Here is a 9,850-nt window from a genome sequence, read left to right as displayed (position 1 = left end):
TTGGAAAAAACACACCTTCAAGTTCTAAGAGACTTCACAAAAATAGATTTTCGAAGGTGGGTGATCGTTTGTGATGATCATTGTTCAACAACACTCAGTTTATCTTTATTGATGCACTTCCCAATCAAGTATGTTTTTATTTATCCTTTTAAGGACTACTTTAGTTTTCAGTAAACTACTACTCTATTTAGAAAAGCATTGAGTGCTATCATTGATTAACTTATAACTTTTAGATTAACAGAATGATAGTAGGTCGATAGTTTGTTATCATAACACAATCCTTCCGTTTTGTCACCTAGTACGTACCAACAACAACAAACAACAACAACACCATACACGCAACACTATGACACGTGTACAATGTCTATGTACTAAGACACCATGTTGTCTTTGGACAACAATACAATCAAGCATCTATTAATGAATCACTTCACTTCTTTACTCCTTTACAATTAAAACTTTAACTGTACATAATCTTAATACCATGTTAACGAGAAAATCGTCTACGATACAAGACGTAACTGCATCACTCAAAGGTACGTCCAATGCAGGTATCATCTATGTAATTGAATTTGTTTGTAATTGTTGGTTGTGTTCATTTTTAATGGTCACGATGTACACTTATCTTATCTCATTTGTCTAACCATAATTTCCGTTCAGCACCAATCAAGAAGAGAAAGGCGGATAAGCTCGTCATTCAAACCAAGGATGAACCAGTTGTTGACCCACTCCAACAGAAGTCCCCCAATGAACTCGTAATCGAGTTCGTCTATCCAACCTTATGCTTCCGAGATCTCCTACTTGTTGATTGTGGTGAGCAACTTCTGGTGATACTCGGGTCCCCATTCAAGTCCTTTTCGTCAAAAGTTGTGGCTGATAGCTCCATCTCGTTCACAGTGTACATTGGCAACCCCCTTCTGACGCTAAGTGACTCAATGAAGAAGATTGTTGGCAGACATAAAGAGTGGTTGACAAAGAAGGAGGTGGAGTACCAAGTCGATATCAACTTTGCTTTCACCTTCAAAGATAAGGTTATGAATCCGTATGACACAGCAGTCAACTGCCGCGCCTTCACCATTGTGAAGGCATCAGATGGACAAAGGATTGATTGGTGACTCACAATAAATCCTCTTGACAACATTGCACATTCCCAAAAATCTATTATTTTTATTTCTCCCAATATAATATAAATATTCTGAATATTATTTACTTAGATCTAAATCTGCACTTTACCTTAATTTCAAGATTACTCAAAACCTTCATTTTTATCTCAATTTGGAATTATTTAGCACTATGATGGTGCAACGACAATATGACCAGGTCAAAGAGGTCGTCGAACCATTGTCAGTTGCGTCAACACACGCGATACTTATAATTAATTAACAATGTTATCGAGAACTACTGCTGCTGCTTTAGTATCTGGCAAAAGATTATTGTCTATCAATCTTCTTTCGAATCACCCTTTATCAAGTTATACAACTACAACAAATAAATTATTAAACATGTTCAAGGTTGTTGCATCAGATTTGGATGGAACTCTGCTGGCTCCAGATCACAGTCTTACAACACTGGCAAAGGAAACACTACAGACTCTATCAAAGAACAAGGGAGTGGATGTTGTATTGGCAACTGGTAGACATCATGTTGATGTCGCAAGAATTAGAAACAACCTCAATATCGATCATGGCTACTTCATTGCATCGAATGGCGCAGTCGTACAGAACAGTGCTGGAGAGATCATCTTTGAACATGTCATTCCTGCAGAGCTGGCCGCAAGACTCTACGACTTGGTCAAGGACGACAAGGAGATCTTAACGAACGTCTATCGCAAGGATGAATGGCACATGAACAACGATGTACCCGAGGTGAAGAAGTGGTTCACCGAGTCAAACTTCACATACAAGGTGTTCAAGCACGACGGATCGCTGCCGCTCGACGGCGTTCACAAGGTGTTCTACGTGTCGTTGAACCACGATCGCCTGCTCCAACTCGAGCAGCAACTCATTGAATCCTTCCCAGATGTGGCCGTGTGCTTTGCCTCCACCTTCTCACTCGAGGTGATGCAGAAGGGTGTGAGCAAGGGCAATGCTCTGGAAGAGGTTGTCAAGCTACTTGGACACACCATGCAGGATGTTGTATCGTTTGGCGACAGCATGAACGACTTGGAGATGTTGTCAATGTCTGGTAAAGGATGTCTAATGGAGAATGCCCAACAGAGACTCAAGGACAGTCTGCCGAGCAATGATATAATTGGATCAAACACAAGCGATGCAGTACCAAACTACTTGCGCCGTATCTATTCATTATGATAATGTCGACTAACAACAACCAACTCAATGTATTAATTACTTAAAGATTGAACGGACACTGTCAATGATCAATTGATAGAATGTCTGTGGAGCGGCAATGCTGTTGCTCGCTCTTGCTACAATGATCTCTCGCACTACATCTGATATCTTGGATTGGGTCGCAATGAGGTTCTCGATCGTCTTGCCAGCAGAGTACTGAATCATCGCGTTGATAAAGTTGGTCTCATCATCAGAGTCCACGCTCTTGAACCATTCCTCGTCCAATACCAATTGCGACACATCATCATCAGCCATCGTTGACGAAATTGTCAATGTGTCTGGATCGCGATCAGAAGGAACTTGTTGCTGTTGTTGTCCATGGTCCTCCACTGATAATGGGGGCGTGCCATTGGTCCTCTCGTTGTCCATCATCGCATCAATGTTGCTGTTTGGAGGGTCCACAACACTTGATTGTTTACCATTGTTGTTGAGGTGATCCTGAGTGTGATCAACTCCATTCTGCATGGGGGTCTCTTCGTCGTTGTCATTGCCAGAGTCAGTCGTTGATGTCGTCGTTGTTGTGGTAGTTGTCGTGGTCTCTGGCTGATCATCCATATCCTCCATCTCAATGTTCTCGTTGTCGGTCTGTGTTGGTTGATCACAATCCACTATTGGATTCTCTACCGTGTCGGTGGTAGAGTCTGGATGTGTTGAGTTCTCTGCTGACACTCTCTTTCTCCTCACTGGTCGCATGAAAGAGTCCATCATCTCCTTTGTGATCTCTGATGCCTCTCCTCTCAATCTTGCACTCCTCATAGTATGTCTACTATCATTGACGGGAGATGTGACACCACCACTGGCACCTACATTGCTGTTGTTGTTGTTGTTGTTGTCGTCTTCCTCATCAACACTGGTGTCATGTAGATGACTCTCCTCATTGATCACAGCATAGTTCCTTCCTCTCTTGATAGCAATGTTCTCACATGTCTGTATGAGGGTTGGATTGACCTGGTCCATCATGGCATAGACCTCGTCTTGTAGTTGCTTGGCTCTTGATGTCGCTTTGGTTCCATCGATTCCATTGGGATCATGCACTTGGTAGTACTCAATAGTATTGGTAACAATAAGATCAATATCTTTCAAGAATGATGATACTGTCAAGTACTTGTGATTTTCCAAGTTTTTTGATATCGCTGATATACTCATTGGATTCTTGATCAAGTCGTAGTATTCTGGGAACTGTTCAATGTTCTATATTGGATGGATGTCAATACTACTCGTCCATGGTGGCCAAGGATATGATGGTGATACTTACGACGTCCCTAAAGAATGAGTAGTATCTCCTGTCATTAATGATCTTGGATAATATCTCTCGGAGTAATATACGTAGTTGTCTAATGAGTTGGCTGTTGTTGATTGGTTAGTGGAATGGTCCCAACACCCTCACACAAGGCTACACTTCAACATACCTGTCTTTCTTTTTGTCCCTTGCTTCGTCTGGGACCATCTGTACAATGGGTAGTTTTTCGGTTGTTTTCAATGCGCATCGCTTGTTGGCAATCAATTGATGTATCGTGTCCTTGATGTCCAACAGTATGTTCTGGTAAAACTTGTGAATTGCATCCTGGATGTTCATAGATGTTGGTTTGGTTAGTGTTGCCCTGGCATGGCATCGATCAAACAAACAAACATGGCACTACTCACTTTGTTGGGTGCTTGAATAGAGTAGATGCTGTCATCTCTACAAGAGAATAGGTTGATAATGTCTTCGGGTATGTTGAGTGTGGTCTGTTCGATTGTGGCCAGTATAAGGAGTGGATGGTTGGGATCGATGTTGGCCATGTATGTGACTAGTGTGTTGGGCAACGACTCGGATGTGCCCCACCACCTGTCAATGTTGGGTAGGTATAGGATGCTGGGCGATATCTTCTTGGCCTCAGCCAATGCTCGACAACATGACTCGTCGATTGACTTGGCCACGGGGTCGGCCAGCAATGTGCATATATCAATGCTAAACACTGGGAACTCTTCAAGATGATATAGCAGCGCGTTGCCCAGCTGCACCTGTGCCTGGTCCTTCTCGCCACAGATAAGGAGACGAGGACGATAGACCTGGTAGTTGGCGATGGAGGTGGTCTCGGGACGGCCGCCACTGCTGGTCGCGCGTGCAAAGTGTCCAATGGGGAATATGTGTGAGATGGTCTGCAGCAGCTGGTCGAGGTCGTGTTCCAGCAGGGGTCGCACAGTGCGCGACAGGGGGTTGGCGAATGATTGAATCGATCGCTTGGAGCTGGGTACAATGGCCTGCATGGCCTCGAGGAAGTCGCCCTTTGTGACCTTGATCGAGTCGATCTCCAACAACAGCTTGTTCGTCGATTCGTAGATCTGTGGGTATGTCTTGCGCAGCGACACCAACACTGACTCGCTTGTCAGCGCCTTGATATCAGCTCCGCAGTATCCAGTGGCCAGATCGGCAACTGTGTCGATGGTGTGCTCGTCCAGGGGTGGCTGCCATTGTTCCGTGTGTATTTGGAGGATCTTGCGACGAGCCGCTTTGTTGGGCAGCGTGAAGAGGAGCTCACGGTCAAAGCGACCTGGACGGCGCAGTGCAGGATCAATCGAATCGATCCTGTTGGTGGCGCCAATGACTATTACCTGGCCACGATTGTCCAGGCCGTCCATGAGTGCGAGTAGCGTGGACACCATGCTGCTGTGTATGTGGTCCTGTCTGCTCGAGCGTACAGGCGCCAGACCGTCGATCTCATCAAAGAAAATGATGGATGGCTGCATCGACTTGGCCTGCTCAAAGAGCATGCGCAGTTGGCGCTCGGCCTCGCCCACCCATTTGCTCAGACAGTCTGCTCCCTTGCGCATGAAGAATGACACCTTCTGACCCTGTTTGCCAATGAGATTGCATTCGTTGACCAATGCGCGTGCCAGTAGCGTCTTGCCCGTGCCTGGTGGGCCGTAGAACAGCACGCCCTTGGGCGGCTGGATCTTGAACTTTGAGAACACCTCGGGGTAGACGAGCGGGAGCACCAACATCTCCTTTAACAGACGGATATGGCCGTCCAGACCGCCCACCGAGTGGAAGGTCACTGAGCTGTCGATCGAGACAGGCTCAGTGTCGCCAGGCTGTTGCTGCTCCTGGCCGCTGCCCTCGTTCAGATTGATGGGGAGCGGTCCTGTGATGCCGCGTCGCTTCTTCCAGCCGGGCTCGGTGTCCGACTCAGAGTCACTGTTGACCTCGCGTCCATTGCCGCCACCGCCTGTGCCCATCCTCCAGTTGGCGCGTGTGGGCATCAATGGTTTGGAGCGCGATCCTGTCGCTGATCGCGGTGTATCCGATATCTGGAATCGACTGGTCGGTATCCTGACGCGTCTTGAGTTGCTTGGCGGCAGATGTTGCTCCATCTCTGATGTCCTGATGTTGCCACGAGCACGATTGGGTCTCGTGACACTGCTGCTGTTGATGCTTGGTTTGATGTGTGATTGGCCACGCGTGGCAATCTGCTTCTCCTTCAATGCTCTCGCCTCCTCAATGTTGTCGCCTGTCTCAATGTCAATGTCCTGTGTCTTCTCCTTGCCGCAATCATCCACATCCTCTGTGCCGTCACCAGCTGATTGCTTGTTTGTAGACGCTTCCTTTTGAAACCTGTTGCCACCACGTCTGCCTCCCGTGAGGAAGGATGACACGTTGACGTCTGACAGATTGAGTGATCGCCTGGTCTTGAGCGGGGATTGTCCTGTCTGCTGTTGGTGCTGGTGCTGCAGCTGCATTTGGAGGTCCTCTTCCTCCTCCTCTTCCTTCTGTTGCTTCAGCTGTAGCAACTGTTGTTGTCTCTTTGTGATGGGTGTTGTGAAGGATGTTGTACGGGCGTAAAGGTTCGTCGGTTGAAGATCCTGCTGTTGCTGATGATGTATTTCGCGTTGATATTGCTTGGTAGGCGTGCGTCTAATAACCTCCTGCACATCCTCTTCGATGAGGAAACGAGGTCGTTTGACCAATCTTGTTCTCGTCTTTAGTTGATACTAAGTGTGTGGATGCTCTAGGGTCAGTCACATGTGTCGCGAGCCAGACAGTGTTGAAACAAACATACCTCTTCTTCCTCTTCTTCCTCTTCCTCCTCGACGTGCTTGGGGACGATCGGTCGCCTTGAGGATGATGCTTGTCTTGCGTTGCTGGCCCTTGTGCGTGTCCTGCTTTGATATGATGAGGGATAGTAACGTTCCTCTTCCTCCTCTTCACCACTGAACAATCTCTTGAGCAATGGTCTAGTCTCCCTTGGTCTCAAGTTGAACTTCTTTACAATTCTATCTTCTTCTTCTTGTTCTTCTTCATCTTGTTCCTCCTCCTCTTCTTCCTCCCCTTCTTCCTCTTCTTGGTCTGCTTGTTCATCCTCATCTTGGTCCTCATCTTCATCGACCTGTTCGCCATTCATATGTTTATATTCTTCATCATCATATTGATCATGTTCTGCAATGCGCACAATAGTGCTATCTAAAAGATCTGGTTGTTTGTTGATGTTGTCGTCCTCTACATCTCCTTCACCTTCTCCTTCTTCATTATTTGTGTCTGTTGTTGATGTTGTAGATGTTGTAGATGTTGTTGTTGTACCATTTATAGATGTAGTTCTCTTCCTATGCGATGATAATGATCTTTTTAAAGGTTTGAATGATGCCAATACATGTGAGGCTGTTGGCGAAGAGCATTCATCCTCTTTATTATCCATTATAACATATTATTATCTATTTATATGTATCTGTAATTATAAGTATAAATAACACGAATGACTTTGAAATGTACATTGAACCTGAATGTGTTTGCGTTTGAAGCTCATTCATTCTTTTGAAATTGAAGTTCTAGTTCATACCCATAAACTAAATTTTGTATTAATGTGGGGGTGAAGGTTGATCAATCATGTGTGATTGTCGATGGATAACGAATGAATAGAGATAATTATTACTGTTAACACTTCATTTGTATAAATAATTATTTTAAGCTAAAAAGTATACTTTAATTATTAATATTAAAATTAATAATAATAATAAATAATAATTAGGGATATGGAGATATTATCATTAAATGTTGGTGGAAAGAAATATATGACGACAAAGGAGACATTGATAAGTTATCCAGATAGCTTTTTAGGTGTAATGTTTTCTGGAAAGTACTCAATAACATATGATAAGAAAGGAAGAGTGTTTATTGATCGCGACGGAGAGTTATTCTCTTTTATATTATCATTCTTAAGATGTGGATCGGATAATGTTGGATTCTCACATTCAGATCGTAGATTTAATCAAATAATCAATGAATTTCAATATTATGGTCTATTACATCATTTAATATTCTCATCTTCAAGACCTTTCTTTCAAAGTATTGCATCGCCCAGCTCGAGATTCTCATTCTCCAAAGCATGTTTGATTGATACCAGACTCTACTTATTCGGTCTACGCAACGGATCACCCTTGATCGAAGCCTACAACCCGCTACTCAACCGATGGGACACTTTCAAGACTGGGATGTTCCCAATACGTGGTTCAATGTTGGCGTTGTCATCTCACATCTACGTAGTCAACTCACCAACAGAGTTGTTCAGATTCAATGTCAAGAGTAATCAATGGAGCACCCAGGCGCTGGCATGGTCCGTCGACACTGAGTCGAATTCAAGGGTGTCCCAGACCCAAGCCGACATCCCAATCACATCAGTTGACTATAGCTCATGTTCAGATGGTCACTCTATCTACGTGATCCGCAATGACAAGCAGGTGCTCAGTATCCTCGCGATAGACGTGCAGCATGAGACTATCCGATGTGTTGCCGAACTGTTCCTCAAGTCAGTCAGTCTCGAGTCTTGCTGTATGATCGGGCAACATCTGTTCTTCCTCGTGCACACCGAGCAAGGTGATCATACACTCTGTGCATTCGATCTCGTCAAGCAGTGCTTGGTACAGGACATCAACAACTTGAACTCAAACTCTAGCACCGGCTCAAGTTCGATGGGTCTGGGCGCAACTGGTGTTGGCTTTGGCAACAACATCAACACGAGCATTGGTAGACAACAACCACGCAACTATAGGATGTTGGCGCACAACTCTGAGTGCATCTACTTCTTGAATCAGAGTCAGCCATTCTTTGGAGTACAGCGAGAGAGTAAATTCTTTGCCTACAGCATCGAGGACAATAGTTGGCTATCACTACCCGAGCCCAAGAACTCAAAGATACTCCACTGCTTCCGTCTCACATCATGTCTCTACTGCATTGGTGAGGACTACGCTATTGAAGTATTTGATACCACAAGGAACCAATGGTATTAATCCATCATGTATGGAATAAATGATTGATTGATTGATTTTATTGGGATGGTTCCATGTGCGATCACTTCATTCATGTGCAATAGGTCCAGGAGTATCCAGTTGTTGAATTACCCGAACATTGGTCTGTTACGGGAAGCGAACCTGCTCCATCTTTTATCAAACAATATTTATCAAAGTAAGTGTTCATGCTGTACGTGGTCTGATCACATTTGTTATACTTGTAGCTAGTGTCATTAAATATCGCATTGAAGGGTATGCAGATATCCAGTGGCTCGTATTGGTAGAGCTCCAGGTCATCACACGAGTCGCCATAGTAGACCATGACTCCAGAGTTGGCGGGGATGTCCAAGCTGGCACTGCATGTGTACATCAAGTTGTCATTCTTGCATATGTTGAGAGGGATAGTGCCGTTGCCGAATGAGTGACCGGTGCAGTTTGAGTCATTGTAATTGAAGTAGACCGCCTCCATCTCTTGTGCGCCCGGTGTACAGTAGAGCTTGGTGTTGGAGCCGGTTAATGAGTTGCACACACCAGCTGGGACGATGGTGCCGATTTCCAAGTCTTTATCTGATTGCTTCTGGCAGTCCTGGTGCGTGAAGTAAGATGTTTGAGTGATGTAGTTGGCATTGGTCAATGCCACGCCCAGTCCTCCTCCTCCTCCCAGCAACAACAAAAGTGTTGTTGTCAGCAGAGTAAGAGTTATTGGCAACTTGTATATTTTGTTCATAGTTAGAAGCGAATGTCTTGGATGATGTTCATTCATTCATTCTCTCAATGAGAGATATATCACTGTTTGCTGGTCAAACAAGTTTGATGTTGATAGATGAGGGAAGTCTCAAAAGAATGAAAGGTTGGTGGAATGATTGAAAGGTTGGTGGAATGATTGATTGATTGATTGAGTGATTATTACAATTGCGCGCGCCCATTATGTCTTTACTTCATCTCGAGATGCATGGTCTTTAGTTGACCCACTATCCCTACTCTTTCGGTTGTCCTTGCTCCTACTCCTACTCCTACTTCTGCTCTTGCTCCTGTTGTTTCTTTCTCTGTCACGCCTCTTTGATACTCTGTCTCTTGACCTACTTCTACTCTTACTTCTACTCCTACTCCTCGTTCTGCGTCTACTCCTCTTGTCCTCTCTACTCCTGCTCCTGCTCCTACTCCTGCTCCTTGATCTACTCCTGCTTCTGCTTCTTTTGTTGCGACTACCACTGCCACTGCCACTGCCACTGCCACTGCCA

At 44.9% G+C, this 9,850-nt stretch overlaps 5 protein-coding genes across 5 annotated transcripts; 3 read left to right on the top strand and 2 right to left on the bottom strand.

The window, feature by feature from the left end:
• Window positions 1-484: 484 nt before the first annotated feature.
• On the top strand, window positions 485-1,115 carry SAMD00019534_084020 (hypothetical protein; the record flags this gene model as incomplete). The annotated part of the gene is made up of 2 exons (XM_012896293.1): window positions 485-536; window positions 661-1,115. 2 exons carry the CDS (start codon window positions 485-487, stop codon window positions 1,113-1,115), a joined length of 507 nt encoding a protein of 168 aa, XP_012751747.1.
• A 387-nt stretch (window positions 1,116-1,502) lies between these two features.
• On the top strand, window positions 1,503-2,309 carry SAMD00019534_084010 (hypothetical protein; the record flags this gene model as incomplete). Its single annotated transcript, XM_012896292.1, has 1 exon — window positions 1,503-2,309. One exon carries the CDS (start codon window positions 1,503-1,505, stop codon window positions 2,307-2,309), a length of 807 nt encoding a protein of 268 aa, XP_012751746.1.
• A 36-nt stretch (window positions 2,310-2,345) lies between these two features.
• SAMD00019534_084000 (hypothetical protein) lies at window positions 2,346-6,730 on the bottom strand (the record flags this gene model as incomplete). The annotated part of the gene is made up of 5 exons (XM_012896291.1): window positions 2,346-3,539; window positions 3,604-3,682; window positions 3,758-3,912; window positions 3,993-6,320; window positions 6,389-6,730. The coding sequence occupies 5 exons, from the start codon at window positions 6,728-6,730 to the stop codon at window positions 2,346-2,348; spliced, it is 4,098 nt and encodes a 1,365-aa protein (XP_012751745.1).
• Window positions 6,731-7,814: 1,084 nt separating this feature from the next.
• On the top strand, window positions 7,815-8,609 carry SAMD00019534_083990 (hypothetical protein; the record flags this gene model as incomplete). Its single annotated transcript, XM_012896290.1, has 1 exon — window positions 7,815-8,609. The coding sequence occupies one exon, from the start codon at window positions 7,815-7,817 to the stop codon at window positions 8,607-8,609; it is 795 nt and encodes a 264-aa protein (XP_012751744.1).
• A 107-nt stretch (window positions 8,610-8,716) lies between these two features.
• SAMD00019534_083980 (hypothetical protein) lies at window positions 8,717-9,336 on the bottom strand (the record flags this gene model as incomplete). Its single annotated transcript, XM_012896289.1, has 2 exons — window positions 8,717-8,759; window positions 8,828-9,336. The coding sequence occupies 2 exons, from the start codon at window positions 9,334-9,336 to the stop codon at window positions 8,717-8,719; spliced, it is 552 nt and encodes a 183-aa protein (XP_012751743.1).
• Window positions 9,337-9,850: the final 514 nt, after the last annotated feature.

This window comes from Acytostelium subglobosum, assembly GCF_000787575.1.
Source record: "Acytostelium subglobosum LB1 DNA, scaffold: scaffold18, whole genome shotgun sequence".
In the NCBI taxonomy this organism is placed as follows: domain Eukaryota; phylum Evosea; class Eumycetozoa; order Acytosteliales; family Acytosteliaceae; genus Acytostelium; species Acytostelium subglobosum.
Note: the sequence above shows the minus strand (reverse complement) of the source record. Positions and strands in the feature narration are given on the sequence as shown.